The sequence below is a fragment of the Lethenteron reissneri genome, chromosome 11 (assembly GCF_015708825.2).
Source record: "Lethenteron reissneri isolate LAM-NWPU_2019-01 chromosome 11, ASM1570882v1, whole genome shotgun sequence".
NCBI classification, from domain to species: domain Eukaryota; kingdom Metazoa; phylum Chordata; class Hyperoartia; order Petromyzontiformes; family Petromyzontidae; genus Lethenteron; species Lethenteron reissneri.
The window spans coordinates 8,164,574-8,189,885 of record NC_083789.1 but is presented as its reverse complement, the minus strand read 5'-3'; the positions used below and the strand labels follow the sequence as shown (position 1 = coordinate 8,189,885).

The 25,312-nt window shown below is 41.9% G+C and overlaps 2 protein-coding genes across 5 annotated transcripts in view; both read right to left on the bottom strand.

The window, feature by feature from the left end:
• Positions 1–259: 259 nt before the first annotated feature.
• On the bottom strand, positions 260–16,737 carry CEP128 (centrosomal protein 128). 4 transcript variants are annotated; one of them, XM_061550002.1, is made up of 25 exons: positions 16,542–16,737; positions 13,000–13,191; positions 11,916–12,002; positions 11,645–11,774; positions 11,033–11,145; positions 10,331–10,422; positions 9,932–9,965; positions 9,307–9,423; positions 9,020–9,103; positions 8,849–8,923; positions 8,510–8,639; positions 8,152–8,300; positions 7,430–7,888; positions 6,599–6,858; positions 5,623–5,884; positions 5,190–5,354; positions 4,752–4,919; positions 4,168–4,227; positions 3,778–3,970; positions 3,404–3,453; positions 3,276–3,299; positions 3,079–3,156; positions 2,866–2,979; positions 2,486–2,592; positions 260–1,950 (listed from the first exon to the last, which is right to left on the bottom strand). In XM_061550002.1, the coding sequence occupies exons 2-25, from the start codon at positions 13,144–13,146 to the stop codon at positions 1,902–1,904; spliced, it is 3,147 nt and encodes a 1,048-aa protein (XP_061405986.1). In that variant the 5' UTR covers positions 13,147–13,191; positions 16,542–16,737; the 3' UTR covers positions 260–1,901. The 4 variants fall into 4 exon arrangements, with proteins under 4 accessions (XP_061405986.1, XP_061405985.1, XP_061405984.1 ...); XM_061550001.1 differs by lacking the exon at positions 9,932–9,965 and adding an exon at positions 9,796–9,868 and having other exon boundaries at positions 2,881–2,979; XM_061550000.1 differs by lacking the exon at positions 9,932–9,965 and adding an exon at positions 9,796–9,868 and having other exon boundaries at positions 11,033–11,142.
• A 3,908-nt stretch (positions 16,738–20,645) lies between these two features.
• LOC133341192 (stonin-2-like) overlaps positions 20,646–25,312 on the bottom strand; it is a 48,464-nt gene continuing 43,797 nt past the window's right edge. The window contains exons 9-14 of the mRNA XM_061549646.1: positions 25,158–25,277; positions 23,950–24,192; positions 23,291–23,422; positions 22,846–23,016; positions 22,665–22,754; positions 20,646–22,490 (exon numbers count right to left, since the gene is read on the bottom strand). Of these exons, the coding sequence (XP_061405630.1) occupies positions 22,383–22,490; positions 22,665–22,754; positions 22,846–23,016; positions 23,291–23,422; positions 23,950–24,192; positions 25,158–25,277 (864 nt within the window). The 3' untranslated portion in view covers positions 20,646–22,382. The remainder of the gene's footprint in view (positions 22,491–22,664; positions 22,755–22,845; positions 23,017–23,290; positions 23,423–23,949; positions 24,193–25,157; positions 25,278–25,312) is intronic.

Here is a 25,312-nt window from a genome sequence, read left to right as displayed (position 1 = left end):
GTAATTATATAATCGCCGCATTATCATTAAGGATATACCATTAAATTAAATTCCCCAAAAAAAATCCGTTATATAATGCGCCTTGAAATATTTCGAAATGGCCACAGAAAATACAATGTAGTTCATGTTTTTCAAAACAGTACTATACTATACAATATCACCCTCTAGTGGAGGGTCGTTTAGATTTGTGAGTGCATTCCATGTTAAATGAATAACTTATAAACACACTTATGTTATTATCTGGAGTAAACGGGAAAAATCTAACTCATCAGACATGTTTTATTACATACTGCATTGCACACAGGTCAAATGCCAAAACCTGACATGCACAAACGTTTTCTTTCAACACTTCAATAAATATTTTCAACAAATGAACATTTTACAAAATTTGTATTGTAAAAAATCAGGGTCATATAAATAACACAATCGATTTAACAAACAAAAAAAACACTTAATTTTGAAAGCACTCATCCATTCACAGCAAACGTGATTTAAAAAAAAAACACAGCAGGAACACCGGGACCAGTAATCATCATCACAATAACAGCACATCACTAACTTTCCAAAATCATAATTCGCAAGAATTACAATTGCTGCTAACCTTTTGGTGCAACTTATGAATGCATCACTTAAAAGCTTGTCTGTAATGCCCGCTCATGCGCACATTCCAATTAACAGGTTTTTGAAATTACAATAGGGCTCCAGAGGCACGCGACTGCATAGAAATAATGTAAATTATAATTGGTTAATTAAGTAAAAAGTGCCTGTCATCCGGAGTGGTAAAGATCATGTGATTCATGTCATTTTCGCTTAAGTTGTTTACATCAATGACATTGGAACACGGGAAAATGTTGTGAAATTGTAATTTAGCTAATGCCACATGTGCATATCTAAATATTTATAAAAATGGATGCTCTGGTTTATTTAAGGCAGCATTAAGCTCATGTAAATATTGATTAATTTCACTATAATGCACCCACGAGTTGCCTTCTAACTTTTGTTCATTTGCGCGCGTTACAGGTTGCGTAATTGTTACTTTGATTGCAATATTTTCACAAGAGTTGATACACCAATTCAAAACTTTTGTCCATGGTGAAAAACTCTGATAACAAAAGTATGCGCTGTACCCTGGAAATCCAAATTACAGTTGTGTTGTTACATGATTACATTTATTTTGAGGTACATTGTAGAATATCCTCTATGTTTTGACAAAAATGTAGTCTACACATACTGCGCTGTGTAAACAATGATTTTTTTCCCCACACATCCGCATTGTATTATACAAATAATTTCTGTACAGCAGGATCATAAAAATGAAAAACTTTTTAGCACCTGTTATTGACATAATGGCGTTCTCATGGATACCGATTAATTTGCCACGTTTCATTGTAATGGTAGATTTTTTTGCGTGAAGTAAATTCAAGCCAACACAGCCAACCCACAAACCCATTGTTAGCTCATTAATCTAGCAATGTGTACAGCACACGCATTTATCAGGAAAGTTCAAGTAAATACGCTGAGGGTTCATTTCACCCTTGCTTGTGTTTGTAGCAAAAACGCCTCCAGGAGATAATTGTTCATGGCCCGGCAGATGTGGATGCAACAAAGACGTGCAGCTTATTTGTATGCTGTGCCTCCCCGCCTGGCATATCTGGCTGTGCACGTACTGTATGCAGACACGAGTCTCTTACAAAACGGGATCGCTTTAAATTACTTGCACAACCCACACATCTATGTTTCATGGATTCACATATTTACACTTTTTTTCATTATAAAAATAGAAGTTTGAATACAAAATACTGTATAATCATAAGTTTGACACAAACGTGACAATAAAAATATAAGTGCTTCGAGCATTATTTCATTTCTTCCGGACTTTTTGCTTCGAAGGTTGTTTTTCTTTAAGTGGCGACAATTTCAAATCCGGTGACGGCTTCCTTTCTTGGCCACCTGTACAAAAACGCAGGTGATGTGTTACAAATGAGCACTGCTCCGTTGCATTGCGGTTTTTCTAGACAAATCAAAATTTTGCACGCAATCAGGATTAAACCTAATATGCATGCCTTCCCCAATAAATATCTTTTCTTCCATGAGCAGCATTCTGTTTGAAAATAAATCACGATCGATAATTATAACAATTACTACATTTCGTATTTGCTTCATTCTTAGAGCACGAAGGCATTGTTTCAGGTGGATGCCGTCGACCAGTAGTGGGCAGTGCTGCTGTGGTTTTACTAATTTAGATCATTTTCAGGGATCTTTAAAATGTTGCAAATTTGGACTGTGATACTGGCACAAAGCACCTAGCGCTTGTGAAAAAGCACGTATCTTTGGTTAATACAGCCGACGTATTAGTACACCTGCTCGAACCGTGAACCTCTGGAACAAGAGGCAAACGTGCTACCGCTTGGCCATGAAACAAACAATTCACGTAACAAGCTGAAAGATTGCATGCGAAAACAAGGTCAGTTGCCAAGAGCACAACCTGCGTAGTCTGTCAGAGCCGAGCTGCTCAGAAAGCTTCCCCCCTCGTGCAAAGAGGACAGTGCCGACAGTCCTTGATGCGCGGAGGGATGCATCAAATTCCTGTTCCTGCAGAACCAAGGGGGGAGGGAACAAAGCTACCGATCTAAACTCACGCCGAGTCAACTATTCATTGCTTCCATAATTACTATAGTTTGTAATCGTCCAAGCTTTAAAAAAATAAAGATTGATAATGTAAAACAAATATTAGTATTTTCGGCCAATAGCGATATGCCCATAGCATATTATGTATGTAAAATGATGTAAACATTTCCTGTAGCTTAAAATAAAATAGGAAGAGCAGGCAGTTAGCTAAGCAGACGTGCAGCGGTTAGTCGGTACCCGGTACTCTTCGACCTTGCGTTTTGACTCATCCAACTGGTGCTGCAGAAAACCCAGAGACTCTCGATACTTGGAGTATCGCTCCTGAATTCTGTTCTGCTCTTGGTGAGATTCCTGGTTGAACAAACATATACGGTGAGAAAGCCTGCTCAATTCAGGGCATAAGACTGAATGATCTATTCTAACACAACACTCCAAAAGTCAATCACATACTTCCAAGTCCTTGAGTCCCTCAAGAACTTCCAGTTTCTCTGGAACAGACTCCAAGTGATCCAATGCTACCCGTGTACTCTGATAAAAAAAAGATATTTGACAAGAAACAAACAGAAAGGCATAATTTGAAAGCAGATCATTTTAAACGTCTTTCAAATATGGCAGATGTTTTTATAAGTTGTGATAAAAGTACTCACGATTTCCAGATCTGCTATTCGATCCTGTGAATACGACAGAATACAATGGTCAGATAACTTGTGCTAAAGTGTTGTGCATATTAAATTAATTGTATCTGTTATAAGTTAAAGTAAATCTTGACAATCACCTGTAGAACACGGACTTCTTCATCCCTTTTTCTGTTTTTCTCCAATAGATCTTAAAAGAGGAATTTGCACACTTCACTTATTTGATGGACAGAATCACATAAAGTACTGCAGTTATTATTTGTTGCAGGTTTGATAAAATGAGTGTGAGAAAACGAATGGCCTAAGTTGCACCATAAGACTCTCAACCACCTACTGTCAAAAACGTTATCCTACAGATGTGCAAGACAGGGTGTTTTAAGAGCATTATAACCACATTACATCCATTTTCGGGAGGGTGGGAGGCGAAAAACTGGCGATAAATTTTGAACGCAAGGTGCCGGGACAACGTGCGCTGGCATAATCTGTTTATTAACACCTGCCGCCCCCCCCGTACCTCTTTTCTCTCGGTGGATCTCGGCGAGCAATTTCTCTTGCTTGGTGAGCTGCTCCATGTAGAGCTGCCGCTCGGAATCTTTACCCTGGGCCGCCCCCCTCAGCTGCTCACGCACTTGCTGGAACTGCCGCCGGAGACGCTGCTCCTTTTCCATGTGTTCCGTCAGCTCTTCCCGCACCCACTGCAGCTTGGCCTACGCCCACAAAAAGCCGTATGAGCAGCGACTTTGGTAAGTACGTATATGACGTAATGAAATTTAACTGATGGGAGAGTGGCATGGGAGTAATCTTAAGTACTGTTTTAATTGCAATATAAACCGTTACAACCAAAGGAACCCACAAGTACAAGTCGTAACATAAGTACAAACATTGGTAATACAACACGACTCACCTTCATTTCTGCTGACCACCTATGGGGGTCTCTTGGTAGTTCATCATGTTTTGCCAATACCTGCGTGCATAAATAAAACAAATAAGACCATCTTATGATTGATCCTCAAAAGTTACAATTCAACTATCTAAAAATGGGACGTGTTTACAGATTTAACATTTCAAATTGTATCAAACAACATGTGTGCAATATGACAATGATGCCATATCTATTCAATGTAAGAAGGTGTAGGCCCTGTGGTTACTTGCTCACACCACTGCTGGGAGAAGAGCCTCCACTCGCAAGAATTTGAGAGAGCACCTCTGGATCGTATTTGGCCTGCTCTTCTACTCTAGCCAAATGTCTTAGAAGAGATGTAAATACCTCGCCACATGTAACGTCCTAATCGAATACCTGCAGTGAACCGAATTATACTGCTGGGTGGGGGATTTAAGAAACCTGCCCACCGTTCCAACTGCCGCACTATGAGATTGAATGGATTCTGCTGAGCTTTGGATTGCAAGTCGAGTTATCTCCTCCGTCTCTATATATAATACGCTCATGTTTTTTTTTAGTTTATTTTGTTTTCATTTGTTTTGTTTAACCTTAGCAGCGTCCTTGGAGACGATTTCACAAAGGGCCACAATCTCTTTGCCGACAGCACCCAGGACGGACTCGAGTTCGGTCTCCAATCCGGCAACCCGCTCGCCCAGACGGCACGTCTCCTCCTCCAGCTGCTGCTCACGCTCCCCACGGCTGGCCGCCAGCTCGCTCTGCCGAGCAAAATTGGCACGCACGCACAGATCACACATGCGCACACACAAGCAATCCCCCCCCCAATCCACACCGGCGTCAAGACACCAACGAGAGAATGGAGCTGGCGCGCAGGGACATAACACATTAATCACAGACAACGCAGCAACAGTTTTGCGCTTTGTCGGTTCATTTTAATACATGTCGCCATTCAATGGCTGCCATTCCAGACAAATTGAAAACACGTATTCACAATAAATGTCTGCATTAAACACAGGCATGAAACGGACCTTCTTCTCCAGGTCCTGGCGCACAGTCTGGTATTTGCGACGAAAACGAGAAAGCTCTTCCTCACGCTGGCCGAGCTCCGAGGTCAGACGGTCGCACTCCACCTTCATCTTGTCCATCCGTGCGCGCACAGACTTGGCGGAACTCTTTTCCCCCACTAGCTCTGCCTGAGATGAAAGAAATACGTTATTGAAAAATGACTGACACACAAAAAGACAAACGGCTGCAGCGCTGACGTAAAAATCTGGCCTGACCGAGTAGTAGCCTTGTGGTTGGTCAGCATGTTCGGCATCAAGTCAAATTGTAAAACGCAGACAGTGGGATTCCCAAAGCAAACTGATACTTTGTAGCATTATAATGGAGAAAAAAAAGTGTTAATAGACAAAGAGAGGCATTTCTAACAGGCGCTGCGCTTGACAGATGATAAATGTGCACCTTGAGGCTCTCGATGTGGTTTTCCAGCTGGGCAAGCTCCTGCCTGTAGGCATGCGCTGCCTTCTGGGTGCTGGCCTCATGCTGGGTGGCAGCCACTTGTGCCTCAATCCTCAGCTCCTCAGCCTCACGGTGATGCGCGTCTCTCTCCAGTGCAAGTTGGCGCTCAAGCTGCGTGACCTCAGCCTGCGCTTTTGCAGTCTCCTCCCGAGACTCCACCAGCCGTGTGCGAAGCTCCTTGCCCAGACGTTCCTCCTCAGTCAACCTAGAGCATTGGGTCGGAAACCGTTTCCTTATCGAAGGCTGAATAGGAATTCGCAATATTTGTATCCATTTACCACATGTTAACCCCCAGTCACTGCTGTCACTGCTGGAGGCCCTTGCAGTGATGTAAGTGACTAAACTTAGAAGTGACAAAACGTATAAATGCGGTGTTGATCATCAGCCACAATCAATTCACTGGTGAATGAAGATCTAAGCAAGCTGTTTTCTCACAATTATGCAATGTAAAATACATCGTTGCCAAGTCCAAAATATTCCCTTCTCGTACCCAATTAGTGCAGCCAAGATACTTGCATTGATGAATAAATAGCGCTCAAAGCGACAGGCTATATGACGTGCAGCTACATGCTGTATCTGGCCCATGGGCCATAGGTTCCCCACGCCTGACTGAAAACAACGTAGAATTCACAAGCAATAAAATGTATTTTATCAGGTATTATTGCTTTCAACCGCAAAATCAGGTGGATGTCACTAAAGGTTATATCACTTGTGTTTAATGCCTTCAGAAAGAAAAAAAGCAATGCCAATTCTCAAATGTTAACACAGTTTAATGTGAAGACCATTTCATGCCATATCAATTTGAAACCATAACAGTGGGTGTCGGACAAAATCCATATTAAAGCATATTTCACGACGAGTTCAATGTCTCGCCATCCCGAAATCTTCCAGAAATGCTTTCAAAAGGCGGTTTTCTCACCTGGTTGCAATCTCTGCTCGCTGCAAGCCCTGATCGCGGAGCTCCTTCTGCAGCTGCAGCGAGGTCTGGCGGTCGCGCTCGTGCTGTGAGCTCAGCACAGCAACCTCCTCCTCCAGACGCCGATTCTCCTCCCGGAGCTGCTCTGCCTGCAAGCCTCGGCGCTGTGTCTCCACGTCCAGCCTCTCCGTCCGCTCACGAGAATCGCCCAGCTCGCGCTCCAATTCCGAACGCAGTAGGCGAAGCTCTCCCAGGTCAGAGTCCTCAAAACCAGAATATAATGTAACAGGTACAGGTGCAACCCTGCAATTCCTTACTCATGGCACTGCTGACAGAAGGGTCTCTCCAATAGTGGGAGCTCTAGACAGCCCCTCTCGAGGGATATTTTGTCTACTCTTCCATGCTGGCCACCACACTTTACTCCATCTGCTGATGGACTGTGGTGTACCCAGATGGGAGATCAAACCAACTGCCTTTGGGTTGCAAATCCAGTGTAACAACCATTACACTCCATGGCGGAATCTCCAAAACCAGGATGCAGCATAAATAATTTAAACTTTGTCAAATGGTGGTTTTGTGTTTTTCTTTATAGATTTGTTTGGCGTTTTGTAATATTAATTTCAAGCCAGGTCTTCATTGAAAGAGAATCCTGGTCTAATGGGTTCTTATGAAATGATTCAGATCTACCTTCTTTCATGTGCACTGTGCAAGTGAAAGAAAACATGCAACAAGAAACAGGTTTTTAACAATGTTCAGAGGAATGTAATCATCGCAATTTTAGCCGATTAGTTATGTTCATCACGCACACAACATGTCTCATAGCTGACCAATCACCTTGCGGCGGATGATTTCCTCCTGCTGGGCTCGTTTGGCCAGCACATCGTCCAGCTCCCGCTTGAGTCCGTCCACTCTCTGCGACCCGGTCACCAACTGCGAGCGAAGGGCTTCACTTTCCTTCTCCAGCTGCCCGCCCTTTTCTGTGGCGCGTGTCACAACCTCCTTCTGCTTGTCCAGCTCGCGCTCCAAAGACCGGCACTTTCCCTTCCACTGGCGCAGAGACTCCTGCGCTTTCTGCCTCAGCTCGTCACGACGCCGCTCCGCCTCGGACAGCTGTTGGTCCGTCTGGCGAAGCTGCACCTGATGGCCCTCGATGTCCCGGGACAATTCCTCAGCATGAACCTCAGCCCGCCGCCTCTCGCGTTCGCACACCTCGTACTGGCCTTGCAGCTGCTTCAGCTGCTCCAGCATGCGCAGAGTGTGTCTCTCGCGCTTGTCCACATCGGCCGACAGCAGCTGCCAAAGCGTACAATGTAATATAACTCAGGATTGTAAATTTTAATATAAATTGTTCTGTTAAGTTGTAAAATAAAAAATTGTACGAGCCAACACATATTTAGATATATTAAACTTGGAAAGCTCTTACATTGACAAGTAAATTTGCACACATCAACCTACACTAAGTTGCATGAGAACTTTAATGTAGACATTACAACCAGTTTAATCATATATCATATCAAAGTACATGACTTTTTTTTTACTGAACCAGAGTAATTTACCTCTACATGAGCCGTGAGCTTTGCAATCTCTTTCTCTTTCTTCTGCAGAGTATGTTTTAATTCATCCATCTCAGTGAGTACAGCACTGCGATTAAGTTGTGCTTTCAGTTCCAAAACTTGTCGCTCCAGATCCTTTTTCTCCCTCTCCACTTGGATATCCAACACAAAGAATAATTCAAAAATATAGCCTGTTAGGAGGTGCATTCTACAATCATATGCACGCACAGCTCTTAGTATATAAATTGACCAATTAAAAAGCACATTTCACATATGGGCAAAAGACATTCATGAACAAAGCCACCATATGGAAATTTCCTCTCGGAGCCCATTGCTCAAGTGGAGACAAAAAAGGAATTACCAGCCCGGAGCGAGCTCGTGTCTTCCTCTTCGGTTCGGCGAACCTTTTGCAAGGACACTTGGGAAATCTGGTGCTGCAACCCTGCCCTCTCCTCCTCGGCTCGTCGCAGCTGCAAGCGCAGCTCATCAATCTGAAGCCAGGCAAGGCACAACCGCCGACGCAAGATAATAAAACTTCCACATTCTTACGGCACTGTTTTTAAAGATAACATTTATCTTGTTTTTCAAGTACAAAACGGTTTCTTTACAAGAGTATTAGTTCAGGTAAACATGTTGGGGCTCTTCATTTATTACTCTGAATATAAAGCCAAACTGAATTCTATTGCATCATCAAACAAACCTGTTGGAAGAGGGCATCTCGGCCACCCTCCGACTGATCCAACTTGCGACGCAACCGCTCAAGGTCTTGCTCAAGCTTTAGAGAGATACATTGCAAATGTTAAAAACACTACGTCGACAATATAACATTCCTCATAAGATTGATTTAGGATTCAAAGAGCCATATGCTTACTTGAAGTTTTTCAGACTCAGTCTTGAGCATCTTGGTCTTCAATAGCGACTCGGCTTCAGATTTGGCTTCTTTTTTTAAGAGTACCTGCCAGCCAGCACAGCACAAGATATTTTACATTTTCATTACAGTAATGTACATATGCACAAAAACTTGGGAACGTGCATTACTGTGTTAACATATTTATTCCTAATACAAATGCATTAACTTGTCCAGCGCAGCAGCACAGGATTATTTCAAAATACAGTCTGAAATGGGTTTACAATAAACGACTTAAGGTAAATCCATGCCTCCTGTAGACTTGATGACAATTGCCCAATTTGGTCCTGCTTGCGCTCCATCATCTCCCTCTCTATTCGCATCTCCCGTTCCATCTCCTGGAGCCGGCGTTCCACACGATCGGAGCTCTGCAAATTCCCACGAGGTAACAAAGTGAGCATTTCACCAAACAAATACCACACTATCTACCAATTAACCCAAGTACAAGTTTACATACGGGGCATGCCAAAAATATAACTAAACCGTTAAATGATCTAAAAAAGTGTCAAGTGTTACATTTTCATGTTGAATTATCAGAAACTCAAATGTGTAGTATACTTACACAGCTCCCTGTTGCAGCATGAAAGCAAAATGACAGTATTCAGTAAATTTAGTTTGTCTATATTTAACCACCGTGTGCACAATTACACACAAATGTGCATTTACACATATTAAGTTACTAAAGACTTGAATTAAAGTATCTACATTGTTTAAGTGGATACATGATTGACAGAACATACACCATCTCTGCTCCTTGAATCATGAAGGCTCTCCGAAAGGTCCTGCATAGCTCGCCTGGTATCAACCTCTACCCTGAAAAAGGGGGTTCACGCACAGGAAAATAAAATCAGTGTGAAATGTGACCCAAAAATTCACCTTCAGTGTTGTGTTCCCATCTTGTGCAAGTGGTCTGAAAATACATTGCACATTGGTTTTATAACGCCATAATAAATAGCTAAATAAATAGCTCTCTGGGGTCCTTTCGAGTTGTGTTAGACGTGCGAGTTATTGCGCACGTCTGACATTTCGCTCCTCGAGCTGGGAGCTTCGTCAGGTATCAAATAAAATTCAGTTTATTTCAGTTCCCCAGTTTCTAAAGAACCTTCCAGCACACGGAGTAAAGTCTGTTATCGTGCCGTGTAACACACGGTACAACCCAAAAACACATCAGAGAGCTATATAGCACAACCGCGAAAAGCTACGCAGTAGTACCATAATAAATTACCTTGCAAAAATTTAATCAGAAATAGTTATCATTTGTCAAAAAATCTGTACCTGTTTCGGCGATCTATTTCCCTGTCCAAATCATCACCAATCCGCATTTGGTCGCTCGTGAGATCTCGTAAAGACTGGTGTACTCTGTGCAACTAAATGAGAAATAACAAAATGAGACGAAAGATGAGTTTACATATTTCAAACAAGTTTATGTTCTTAATATATTCTACTTTTTTGTTATAATTATTTTCATAATAAACCATCAATTACTAAAGTATGGAATTGATAATCAAATCCAGGTCAACTTAAGTAGAGGTTGAACGTTCAAACTGCACAGTGGATTCAAATGTGATTGGTCAGCGTCAGCCATAATAAAACAACAAGAGGCAGGGCTTATCAGTTACCGCATAGTACTTTAAAACAAAGACGCGCGTGCAGGGCAGGATTTTTACCATTAAACATTTCAATGTATGGCACCAATCATTTTTTTTTCGTTTTTCTGCGTGCAATTATGATATCAATAGAAACGAAATTAAATGCCCTAAACATGCTCTCCGATGTGTTTGAGTTGTACTGCATGTTGTTCGGCAAGAAGCTCCGAGCACTTGGGAGTGAAACGTCGGATATCGTGCCAGCAACATGTGGTACAACCCAAAAACACATCAAAACACATCAAACACATACACCACAACTGCAGACACACACAGTAGAAACCCAAAAAAGGATGTATTAGCCTCAATGAGTGGAAGCCAAAGCACACACCTGGCTTCGAGGGATGGCCTCATCTGCAAACCGCACGACAGATCTTGATCTCCTGTGCCGTGTGGGACTACCATAATTCCTGAGTGGCGAGGTGGGCCGATACTGCCGGCCTTCTGAAGAACATTATAAATATTTACATAAACAGTGAGGCTTTTTTTTATCGATGCATAATACCTGCTCTGAAATAGGATTTAGTACACAAAAAAGCATGGATGCATGCTTGAACTTACATTGATAAACAGAAAGCAGAACATAAATATTAGAGGATATACACATGTAAACGACAACATTGAAACTTTCAAGAACTTTCAAGAAAAGAAAAGTAAGTGGGCTTCGGCAAAACATGTCACTCGAAGAGATGGCAGATGGTCAAGAATAATGAGAGTGGCAGTCAAGGAACGGAAAACATCCAGAACAAGAGGAGATGAACCAATGAAATCAGCTCGTGTACATGTGCTTGTTGGATTATTACATCGCAAGATCATGAGAGATGGCAGCAGCTTGTAGAGGTCTTCATCCAGCATTGGACTGACCAAGGCTGATGACGAAGTGAGTATAGGTCAATGAAATAGATGTATTTCAACGCAATAATGAATATTGCAGGTCTTTTACCCCTGCTGTTGGTGTCATCCAGATCACTCGCATGAAGAGAATGCAGTGTAGATGCCCCCCGTACTCCTGCACTCCGACTCAGTCTCTGGCTTCTCAGATCCTCCAATGACTCTTCTAGATTGTCACGCAACTAAATGTTGGAACACAACATCATACGTGTGGGTGTGGATGCAAGTATTCACAATAAAATGTTCATTAATAAAAGATATGACAAGACATACCTTTTTAATAAACTGTTTGAGCAAAGAGTTGGGAGCGAATGTAAACTCACTCTAGACATGGCTTCTGTTTGGTCGCCTGTGTAGTCCCTGTATTGGCCCAGCAGGCTGTCCACACTTCGAAGATTACGATTTGTATCCTAAAAAGCAGAAATTTGCTGAAGTTATTTACTAAAATATTAAATCCTGTCATAATCAAAACACCGAATAAAATCTTCATACAATGTTTATGTTTTTGTTTTAAAAGCTAATTAGTGTAATGATAAAAAGTAAATCCATAACTGATCTATACAAAGAAGCATAACTCAAGCAAGAACAGTATTTTAATATATGAAGCTTGCCTGTGATTTTATTTTTAAAAAATTTCTCTTTACACGATAGGTCAAAAGTGTCTCTCTCCAATTCCCCAACAACTTTCAAATGAGCTTTAACTCATCAACCTCAAGTCATTAATTGTTAATGGAGTATATTATATGCAAAGTTTACGGTGGCCTAATATAGAACTGATGGTAGAACACAGGCATGTAAGAATTCACCCACCACTTGATTTTTGTTATATATATATATAAATGTTTACATATTTTTCCCAATTGTACCATCAGCATCATCATTAGAGGAAAAAGGCTTGCGGAACCCTCACAGAGCAGTGGAATAACGCCTTATTAAGAAAAGTTCTGCACGGAAGGAAAAAACATTTCAAATGACACTAGGGGGCAGCACTTTCCTACTTGCTATTTTCAATTCAGCAGCAATTTAGCCTTGGACATGGCCTGGATTTGAACCAGAGGTCGCAACCGGGTACCCGATACCCGGCTACCTGTACCCGGCCGGGTATCGGGTAGGGTACGGGTAACCCGTACCCGGCCGGGTACCCGTTTGCGACCCTGGTGCGGCCGGGTACGGGTAAGGAATCAAAACCAGTTTGCGACCTCTGATTTGAACCCAACTTTATCAGCTCAGCGGTCTGACCTGAGCCACCTCCATTCAAAGATCAATTTGTTATCTTGTATGTTCGATCTCATTTTCCCTTAACATTTGTATAATTTGCATAAATTTAAAATTTCGGGTTTAACATGCACAATTCGATGCATGTTGCGAGTGGAAATTAATCGATGGATCGTTCGCCGTTTAGAAAACCTGCAAGGTGCTGGCGAGGGTGTTGATCTTGCGGGCGATGCCATCTCCGGCACCCGGGTGGCGCCTCGTGTGCCGGCGGCCATCTCGAGGAGGTGGGGCGCCTTGTTGCAGGTCGCTGCTCTCCGACTCTCCCGATGAGTCATCCATTTACGCTCTCCATGTGCCGCTCACTCCTTCATGCAGCCCTGCCTACTACTTAAAGTCACACATGTACGCGAGTCAGAAAATGTTAAGAGTCATTTCTATATCGTCAACCATGATCATCATCAGCCATGAGCAAACCATGGCTGATAATAAAAGCCGTTTCAATCTCTAACGATCCTGCAATAGAATATATTTTTTGTTACACATTTAACCAAGCTGGTCAGTGCTAGTTGGTGAAGTGAACACATTTTGTCTCGCCTCTAACTGAATACTTGATTGGTATGGGTGTCCCTATCCAATATAGCTCCTCAGATCTCCAAGGCTCTCAGAATTATTCACAAACATCAAGGCAGTGCCCCATTTAGGTTGTCTTTCTACAACCCTTTGCCAATTTAACACGGAATCTCGTCGCAGTGTCAGGATTGTTTGACCATACTTCACCACTTTGGCTATTACAGATCGAAAGTTAGGGGCTCAGCACCGGTTCAGATATCACTCGCCAACAATGTTATCCATGACCTGGAATCATACCCTGGTGACTTTTTTACTTTTTAAAACTTATGAATTGGGAAAAATCAGATACTTCATTGTGACCTAGCCAATCAAAGTGCAGTGACTGTATTACCTTTAGTTTTAGATGTATTAATGTTTTGTATCGCAATACAATAATTTCTGAGAATATGGTAGATGAAACGTGTCAAGATAATGTCTATCCGATTACTCTACCAACTTGCATAATGCGCTCAGGCTAATGAAAATTGGTCTCAAGAGATATAATCGTATTTCAACTGCAATGCACAGTGAAGCTAACTTTCCGAATTCCCACGCAGTGTCAAGCGCATTACAAACTTTCACGCCGCTAATCGACACATCAACCTCTCAGCAACAAGACGGCGCTATAGCAGGAAGCAAACGACGTAACACCGCCCCAACGGCTTAACACTCCACACCAAGACTAATTGAGTGGGCACTTTTAATGCATTCCAAGAATAATTCTAAGTACACTGCCCTGCCAAATTGCAATATATAAAACGTAATATTCCTTTGTGTATTTCGCACCCATGTGCTTGTGTTTTTCCTAGATCTCTCGTGGAATCTCTCTTCTCAATGCGCTGATACATGACTTATATTGTATAGGGTGATCCATATGCCTTGTAACCCCCATTTAAATTCTCTAAGACTTAATACAACATTTGTTTTATGTTTATTTAAGCCATAAATGAATGTTCAAACGAAAAAAGTGGAAGGGGTCAATTAATTGGGGGGGGGGGGGGGGGTCGCAATGCATCTGTATCACCCTGTACAAGTACTGTATAAACCATCCGCTCACCAATCGCCAAATTCATTGGGACTAAAGCGGAACCCAGTGGGCACTCGTGTCGACACTAGCCCACAACAGTTCCTCTTTGAGCTCAACGTGACAATACAGTACACAGTGGATGTATCGTACAAAGTAACACAACTACATTCCGACCATTCTCAATCCCCCAAATGCATGAAGTTTCCCCACGCCATGTAGATCGTGGGGGGGCGGAGGGTCAATGTTTACCTTGCTTCACCACGTTGGTCAGTGTGAAGAGTGGATGGGATGGGGGAGGGTTATGACCGGTGTCTCATATCACCTACCACTCATGCATCTGTTATTAGAGCTAAAAACTCGTAAGGCATATATGTATGCACTATAAGTATCATATGTGCATTTCAGCGTGTGGATATGTACACAGTGTACGATATGAAGGTGTTGTAAAGACGTCGACATGAATTGTAATCGAGACGACTAACATGAGTTGTTATACTCTTAGGTTTTTTCGGTAAAGTCACGTAGTTAAAAATAAATATTAATAAAAAATGAAAAAGAAAAAAATATATATTATAATAAAAAAACATTTATATTATTTCTATTATTATCATTATTTATTCTTATTATTTATTTTTAACTACGTGACTTTACCGAAAAAACCTTAGAGTATGAATCCTTGCAGTCACGAAAACTTCAAATCTAGAATGAGTTATCTTAACCCCACCCCAACCACCACCTTCACCGACGCCCAAGTAACCAGAGGGAGACCCTTTAAACGGTAGATTGACTAAAGGGTCATAAAGTAATTACGTGTAATAATTTACAAACTTTCGATTTAAAGCTGTCGTGACTGCAGGGATTCATATTATTGGTTCTTTCGGTAAAGTCACGTAGAAGGGAAATAATAAAATAATAAAAAATAAAACATTTAATTAATAAAAAATACAATAAAATTCTCACGACGTTTCTATTGCAACACAAGCAATAATCATCATAACATGATGATTGTTTGTGTTACCGAAATAACCAATAATATTAATTTACAAACTCTGTGTGTCCGGTGTTACCCAGTCTGACCACACAACAACAGCTCGCTCTTACACAAACATTTAAAGTTTATATATAATCAGCGTGAACACTAACAACGCCGTCATTTTATAACAACAATAACGTTTGCTAAAAAATTTACGGGGAATTAATGAGTTGGCAACTCGTCTCCACGCCTCGGATTATAAACAATTGATAATTCAATCGAATTCATGGACACTTTAACGAGCCGTTTAACACACTAACTTACCATTAAGTTAGCTGAAGCATAAGATGATTTATACTCTTAGTTTTTTTTCGGTAAAGTCATGTAATTATTTTTTTTTACCTACGTGACTTTACCGAAAAAAACCTAAGAGTATGAATCATTGCAGTCACGAAAGCTTCAAATCTAGAAAGATTATTAATGTGGAGTCAAAATCGATTCACATAAATCATCTCCACATTAATCATCTTATTAATCATCTTATGCTTCAACTAACTTACCAGTAAGTTAGCTGAAGCATAAGTTAGCAAAAGCATAAGATGATTAATGTGGAACCAAAATCAATTCACGTAAATCATAAGTTAGCTGAAGCATAATATGATTAATAAGATGATTAATGTGGATCCAAAATCAATTCACGTAAATCATAAGTTAGCTGAAGCATAATACGATTAATAAGATGATTAATGTGGATCCAAAATCAATTCACGTAAATCATAAGTTAGCTGAAGCATAATATGATTAATAAGATGATTAATGTGGATCCAAAATCAATTCACGTAAATCATAAGTTAGCTGAAGCATAAAACGATTAATAAGATGATTAATGTGGAGCCAAAATCGATTCGACAACTTCGCCTTCACAGCACTCGCCGACACTTTAATATCGACGCCTTGCGTTGCCGGCGAACGAATGAATGAATGAACGAATGACCAAATAAATACACGCGAACGAATTACCCAGAGAGTTTGACGGCTCCACCGCAGCGAACGAACTAAAGTTGACAAGTTCGTTCCGAATCACGAATTGTGAGTGGCGACGACGCGAGACGGATCAACACTCACCCCTCTGCACGGCACCCCGTCACTGCAAACCGCGACGGCTCAACAAGCGAGAGCTTCACGAGGATTACAAACAAAATATAAACCCCAACGACGACTGAATGATGAAGCGTGCGGCGCCTCCCGCCCGGCGAGCGAGCGAGCGAGGCAGGCGGCTGGGGAGCTGCACGCGGGCTGACGGCGTCTACGAGGCGGCTTGAAATGGCCGCCGTTGGCAGGCGAAGGACCCCGCGACCCCCACCCCCCAAACCCCCCCAGCCCCCACCCCCAACCCCGGGGGTGGCCTCGGCGCTGCTGCCGCTGCTGATGCGTTTCGCGGGCTATGCGCCCGCGAAACCCCCCCCACCCACACACCCCCGAAACACCCCCCACCCACACACCTCACCCCCGAAACACCCCCCACCCACACACCCCCGAAACCCCCCCCCACCCACACACCCCCGAACCCCATCCCCACCCACACACCCCCGAACCCCCCCCCCTACCCACACACCCCCGAAACCCCCCCCCCACCCACACACCCCCGAAACCCCCCCGAAACACCCCCCCACCCTCCGAACCACCCCCACCCTCCGAACCACCCCCACCCTCCGAACCACCCCCACCCACACCCCCCACAAACCCCCCCCAAACCCCCCCTCCCGAACCCCCCCCCACCCACACACTCCCCCCCCAAACCCCCCCTCCCGAACCCCCCCCCACCCACACACCCCCCCCGAAACCCAACCACCCACACCCCCCCCCCCACACACCCCCCCCCAAACCCCCCACCCACACACCCCCCCAAACCCCCCCGAACCACCCCCCACCCCCCCCCCCCGAACCACCCCCCACCCAGAAACCCCCCCACCCTCATACCCCCTCCCCACGAAAACCCCCCCCCCGAAACCCCCCACCCCCCGAACTCCCCCCGAACCCCCCCCACCCAGCGTGGTGGAACCCAGCCCCAGCCCAGCCCCAGCCCAGCCCTCGCCCACAACGAAACTCGCAAAGCAAATAGCAACACGCGCGCTCGCGCAAATAATACAAACCCCATATTCACTCGGTGTTCATCCATAAGAGGGGTTTTATTTGGGGGGGGGGGGTTAGATCGCGTAAGTAGATAAATGTGTCGGTGTTTAGATAGCCAATGCTATGATTCACATTTGTGTTGTGTGTGGGTTTTTTATGTGTGTTCAGCCACGTGATTGTTTTATACCAAAATACAGTATTTGTAATTTGGTCATTATTTTGGTTGGTGTCATGTACTTAGGCCCCCCATACATTGTCAACGTTGAGCTGTGCATGTGAATGGTTGAACCCGTTGGCATTTCTTAACCCCCCTTAAGTGCCTACGATATTGCAGACCAATTCAGACCGTATTGGTCATCCCGTGCCCTTCTAAATCTCAACGTTCATCCCACAAAGTTCCATCACAAGTGAGAAACACAAATGGACAAAAAATTTGTCCGCATTGAAACGGCTGTAAGCCGTATGGACCTGAAAACTAAATTTCGCTGTACAAGAAAACGGCTAAACCGTATGGGTTGACAGGTATGGCTTGGCCCAATGTTGGGCCCTCCGTTCCACGTTTAACTGGGAGCACAATAATTGTAACAAACAAAAAACTCAATGTATCTGTGTAGGTATGTTGAGCTTATTTCGCACCTTACCTAGCCAACCGTGCTAATCGGCGACGTTTCAGGCAATGGTCCTTCATATCACCTTGTCGATGAGAACTCGATTTCCGAATTCGCTACCTGACGAAGCTCAAAGCAGGTTGAGCGGAATGTATGTTATTGATGTTAAATCCAGCCACGAAAAGTCTTATGCCAAAGGTGAGCTACCGAGCAGAATTCGATCAATACTTTGTCAAGTATAAATAATATTGTAAATATTCGGCAAATACGGCCTTAAAAACAGACTTTTTAAGGCGACTGTTATTGCCGAAGTGACTTTTTGGTTATATGTGCACCACTTCCAACTCCGTATCACCACATAATGTGCTATAATTGGTATTGTATAATACCAGCTAAGCTTTTGCGAATCAATGTCGTCATTCAACTCAAGGATCTGTTTTTTTATTTTTAAATTGTAGGTAAATGTCGTGGCCACTAGTGTTTGCAGGGGTCACATTTTAAATCCAAAGTTCAGGCGTACCAACGTACAATCCGCAGAACACGATACAATTAGAGACATTATCGTAGGATTCTAATCCACACCTCACTCTCTTATTTCCAAACACAATCACCATCTGGAGATTCAAATGACATTCACTGGTGGCCGCTACAATGTTTTGTCCAAGAGAATGACCGAAGCAGCGTCAGTAAATGCATCCTGGTCATCCGTTTATCCACGGACAATTTATCCAGTGATCTCCGGGAAAGACGTAAATCTTCAATTATCCTCATCAGAAAAAATTGTGAATGCCGCACACCAACTCTGCATATAACCCAGGCACATTAATTCATTAGGCCGTCATGTTTTTCCAAAACTCTCGTCGGTTAAGTACACTAATTCACCAGCAGTGGAGCGCTGGTGCTACTAGTTACTAACAGCACTTGCCCCTACAGCCCTGCTAGAGGCTACCTGGGGTAACTTTGTCTGTGTGGTGTGTGTAGTACATAGACACTGCTGCTGCTACTCGCTACTAGACACCAAAGGTCAACAAAATAAGCTGACAAAACAACGCTGGTTACTGGAACTGCGTGCATAATTGCACATTTAAGTTCGTTTTTATACAATTTATAAACAAGCAACGTAGTTTATATACCACCTAAATTGTAGCACATTCCTAATTTAGTTCGTGTCAAAAATAAACCAAAATACAAGACGTGGTTTTTTTCTTAGGAGAAAACTGGTATTTACTGCTCAGTGGAGCAGTGCAGTCTGACATTTTAAAGGTTAAATCACAACTTAAGTCCATTCCTCAACCCTAGTTTAGCTCAAAACGGAAAGGCGACTGCAAACATTCCAAAGACCCCCCCCCCACCTCCCGAAATCTCAACTTCATTTAGGCTTTCCTGGATAAAGAACCACTCGCAAAATAACCGCTTACCTCCCCCATGCACAGCACCACTCCATACCTGTCCACGCATTCATCGCTTTCGTCACCTGGGAGACGCGTCCCCGCTTATGGATTTGGACAAGATGCCACTTGCAAACCTCGTGTTGACTGAAGAGATGCAGCTCTGAAGAGCCTCGTAAGAATTTACATCATGCATTTGGTAACTGCCCGTTGTAAATAATCATTAAAATATGAACGTGTTTGGTATTTAAACGTGTTTCGCAAGTCCTTATCGATCATGTATTATGGTGTACATTTTTTCCCCGAGTGACAAACACAATTTGGGCCGAATTTTAACGGAGCATAACTGAAAAAACATCATACGCCGAAACACACTTCGCACATTGTAAAATGTAACACTATTTACCATTACACATTGAATATATATTCTGGATAGCTAATTTTACATAAACCGTTTACCAACTGCACAAAATGGTTTCCGAACTTACCCAAGCGTTCTGCTCAATAACACAAAATACCCCAGTGACTTGAATTATAAAGCCAGATTGTTTTTGATAGCACACTGCTCCTTTTGCTTTCAGCTATCTCCTCATAATGACTGCACTCACTCCTTGGATCACATGCAAGATCATCTGACGTGCAGAGAAAACTCCCGAGTTACAATGTGTTGATGTAAAAGACACTTTTGAGTGACATTCCATTTTATGGGAAAATTCCACAATATACCGCACATCATTGTGAAAAGGGCATTTTACTGAACGGTCCTTTTAATTCTACCCATTCAATAACTGAAGTTTTGGACTTGTTTCCACCAGACGTGCATTAAATTCAAGGGATAAGTGCAATTATTGAAACAATTCAGGGGGTGTGACCACGTTTCCGCCATACTCATGAGTGTAAGTTGGCAAGGGTGACAGGCCAGTTCAGTTTTCACTTGAAAACTGATGTTAGCCTTGGTTGGGAGTCAAACCTCAGGCTGAAATGTTCACATTGGAGGCCCCGCTTACTGCATCACCATTCACGCCAACATTAATTTACGGGAGACGAAGTACAAAAACATAGCAGAAATGAATATCAAAACAGACAATGATGTCGATGAATATAGGAATAATTGTAAATGTTTATTCATAAAGAATTTCATAAATTGTAAAGAAATTTAGCCTGCCAACCCCTTTGTCCATCAATGCAAATTTTATATAAACCACATACAGCTTTCACGTTTCACACTTCACCCAACAAAATGCAACATAAAATGAAGGTACATAAAGCTGCAGTGCACATATTGCATTTCAACATTTAAAACAGCGCATTGCAAATGCCACAATTAACAATCCAACATTAAATTATCACACTAGGAAACACCAAAACATGCAAACTTGTACTGTAATAAGGAGTTCATCTGCATATTTATGTCAGATCATTACAGCGTATACCTGTAACAACTAATAAAACAGCGGTCAATGAAAAAGTACACCATTTAATTAACCATTATCTACAATGCTTTTGGAATCAGATGTCAACTTATTTCTTCACTACAAAGTGAGAGTTTTGAAAGAGTTCGTCTTCAACACAATAGGTTAATAAGCACAACATTTTCATGACGCCTGCTTGATTTATTGCCGTTGTAGAAAAAGACAGGATATATCAAGTTTCTGATCAAGTACATACCACATAAAACAGTAAATTCTCAAGTGTGTGCAAGTTGTGATGCCATAATGTCAATCAGGATTTTCACACTAATCACACAACACCCATGAGTCATGATATACTGTACACAAACCCTGTCTTGGTCAACAGTGCAGGCAAGCAATGAAAATGCAAATACTGAACTACAACCAAACAGACGAATGTAACACCATCTGTAAAATGTGAACAACTGCAACTGTTAATATATTTTTTTGACATGTGCCACGTAAGATCTGGCTGCTTATTTAAGCAGTGCTAAGGCACTTGGGAATATATTGCTTATAAACAGCACAATTGCACTTGTAGGTACAGAAAAAAGGCAATATCATAATATGATTTCTGACTCGATTTTAAAATACTTTCATGCACACAAGTAAAATACTAACACAGTATTTTAACTGTTTTTAAAACAAAGTTTAACTTATATAAATTCAACATTAAACATTCAAATAATGATATTCTATTACGTAAAATATCTCATTTATATAAAACATTTAACAGCTTAAATGAACAAGTTATACTATTTACATGATTAAATGAAAACTTCCCAAAGGGGTTCATGATGAGCAATATTAGCATCCTCACCATGCAAGATCACTCATTTGCTATAGTTACATATTTTATGGATAACAGTACTACAGAATTAAAGCCTGTGCTTATCTTTGTGATTAAAATTTACGCACATGCTAAAATAGCTAATATATTTATAAATGATTTTCACTAAGCTCTTTCAAAAAAGTTAACAATTACAAAAAACCTATTGACGACCACAATCCCATCAATTTCAGGAGGAAAAAAAAATCAAACCTTTTCAGTTTGCGGGGAAAAAACACCAAATTAACAACTAATGTCAACAGCCTATAGTATACATTGGTAATTAAGATATTACAAAATCATTTAGTGTGCCACATTAATGTATCCATCTTCCGTTAATCCTACAGACATCCAAGCTCATTTCACAGCTGCATGACTAAAATGGTACCATCTTCTCTGCAAAACTGCACATGCAGTCAGTTTCAAGCAGTTTAACAACAAGGTAATGCTGAATGGAATCCTGGGATTGGACTACCAAGTTGGCTCATCGAACATGGAATTGGCATTGAGGCAATTTATATAAGCCTTGCGAGAATCAAATACGTGTACGAATTCAATTACCATTCTGCATCACCGGTGGCTCTGGAAAACACAAAATCCCTACCATTGAGGTTCATGATGCCATCTTTCAGGTGGAACTTCCATTTGTTTTTGCTCCGGTGGATCTGTCCCAATAAAAAAAAAGAGATAATTTAGGACATTATTTTACATCCATTGAAGACTAATTTAGCTTCCCCTAATGCAATACTGCAAAAGTAACACGTCTTAAAATAAATGACTTGTTAAAATATACAACTGCTCAATCTGCCAATGATCAGTGCATTTCATGTACAACTTACTTTGTCATACTGACACACGACCACATTGTCAGTTTCAAAAAGCTCCGTGCCCTCCTCATCACTGACATCATCCTCAGAATTCAAAGGTTCCTGAAAAATAACGAGTGTTACTTCTTAGCATGTTACCATGGCATGGGACATGGAGCAAAATCAATTGTACATTGAAATAAATTCATCAAACCTCCTCCACATGCTCCGCCTCCTCGCCCAAGTCATCATCCTTGTCTTTATCTTCTTCCTCTTCGTCATATTCATCCTCTGATGAAGTATCTCCAGCACCATCAACTTGGATGATTACAGGTGGCTGCGCACTTGAAGATGCACTGCTCACCTGTCCAATTGCAACACCTGCCTAAATGATTCGTATAACATAAAAAAATGGGTTAACTCTGCCATCACTAAACTATGCATCTATAGGAGGTACACCCCAGCAGGGGAGTTTCAAGAGACAAGTTAATCGTAAATTATGTAATCAACCCTCAAAACAAAAGCCGATGCAAAACTGTAAAAAAAATGGCACGCAATGGATACATTTTACAGTAACACCCTGCCAATAAGAATGCAATTTGAAGAATGATTTCATGCTCATATTTGTTACAGTATTACTATTGTATGCCAAGCCATACCTGCTGAGCAGGCTGAACACGCCCCGTGATGACAGACTGATGCTGCGACACAGGCGGCTGCTGCTGCTGCTGCTGCAACAACACAGAGCCGGGTGGCAAGTTCTGATGTGTTGAGGTCAGCTGAGTAATGACCTGATAAATAAAAAAAAACATTAATATTACGACCTAAAAATACGCACATCACTGCAAATCACTTGGTGTGTAACGATTCATCTTTTAACGGGTCGAGCGGTCACTCAAACCCATTACGTACAAATCGAAAAACCATTTAGCATTAACAATTCGATGTATGTTACCCCCGAGTTGAAGAAACCATACTTGATTAATCTATGCCCTCGTTCAATCCCGACAAACAATACATTGTATATATATTAAAACCTATACAGTATACCACTCTCTGCCTATGACCATGAGGATGTGATGCTTTTAAAACATTTAATGTAAGTGCCCTTGGTCAACCCACTGCTGATTTAGGGCCTACCCACACCATGGGTTGTGGGAGTTGTTTAACCAAACGTCACCACGCTGGTCAGTGAAGGCGAGGAGCCGGGATACAAGGTAAACAATCAATATAATTTTAATGATAAAAGGTGTCCAATACACTTGGGTTTATGGATCAATTTTTATCAAACTATTTCAGTCAAAAAAATTATTCGTACTTGCTGAGGCATCTGCTGTTGGATCACTCCAGGGTGGCACGTGGTATTTTGCATTTGCCCCGGCAGCATGTGGGGGTTGACATGTTGCAGCTGCAGCAACTGCGTCAGCCCTGCTTGCTGCTGCTGTTGTTGCTGTTGTTGCTGCTGCTGTTGTTGTTGAGCATGCTGCTGCTGAGACTGCTGCTGTATGACAGGTGTCTGACCTTGTGTCTGGGCCTGAGAAACCTGCTGCAGCTGCAAGACCTATAAAAACATTTTAAAAAGTCAATATTTTAAAAAATCAGATTGCATGAAAGTTAGGCAAAGTACTGTCTTGCCATTATCGAATTGAAAATAAGGCACATTGTTTAAAATAAGCTGCCATGTGGTGTAAACAAATCGTATTTTCCCATATATTGCTTTAATATCACAACTGAAATACATTTCAAACTTCATTTGAAGCTTTCGTGACTTCAGGAATTACTCTTTGGTTATTTCGGTAAAGTCACGTAGAAATATTTATTTAATTTATTTCCTTTCTACGTGATTTTTCTGAGAGAACCAGAGTGAAATACATTTATGCAATTCTGAATAAGTCTGTTTAATAAAAATGACATTAGTTATCCTTTGTGACATTTATTTAAGAATCTAAATCTTGATTTATCCTGGAAAAATCCAATGGAGCTATGAAGCTCTTTTTCATAGATGTCCAGCAGGGACAGTTCATAAAGTTATGACAACAAACCATATAAACAATGACAAGAGTTACTATTAAAATGCTTTACTATTAAAATTTCCCTCCCTCTATTACTGCTAATCCTACTTCCTCCCTTGATGACTGCTAGTCCTACCTCCCCACCACCAATCCCATATCTGCATTTTCCATAAATATGCTAAATTCATCTGTTGATATGTAAATTTCTTTGTCAAGGCGCTTTCCTCCTCCAACCCAGCTTAAATATACGCTGCCAAGCTTGGTCGTGTTCATTCGGATGCTGTCTTTCCGACAGCCCTGTTCTTCACCTGATGACGGCTGCTTGCGTTGTGGCCGAAACGTCATGAGAATTTTATTTTATTATGTTGTATTTTTATTATTTTATTATTTCCCTTCTACGTGACTTTACCGAAAGAACCAAGAAGAATGACAAGAGTGCCAAGTATAGGAAACGTAAGAAAATCATGAAACCTGTGTGTGTGTGTAGCCCAAGCATTTGTACATTTACACACACCGAAGGCAGCTGTTGCAGGATCTGGAGCTGGCCAGGCTGTCCTGGCTGTCCCTGCTGCATCTGCTGGATGGTTGGAACTTGTCTCACCTGCTGTATGGTGGGTACGTGCTGAACCTGGATCTGTGCACATAGTAAACCCACACAATTAGACTTGC

Coding starts and splice junctions, on each gene's coding strand:
- CEP128 (XM_061550000.1), bottom strand. CDS start 13,146: ATGGATGACTCATCGGGAGAGTCGGAGAGCAGCGACCTGCAACAAGGC. Junction 11,143..11,644: donor GGATGACACCAACAGCAGGG/GTAAAAGACCTG, acceptor GTTCTTCAGAAG/GCCGGCAGTATCGGCCCACC. Junction 3,454..3,777: donor GATCCACCGAGAGAAAAGAG/GTACGGGGGGGG, acceptor TCCTCTTTTAAG/ATCTATTGGAGAAAAACAGA.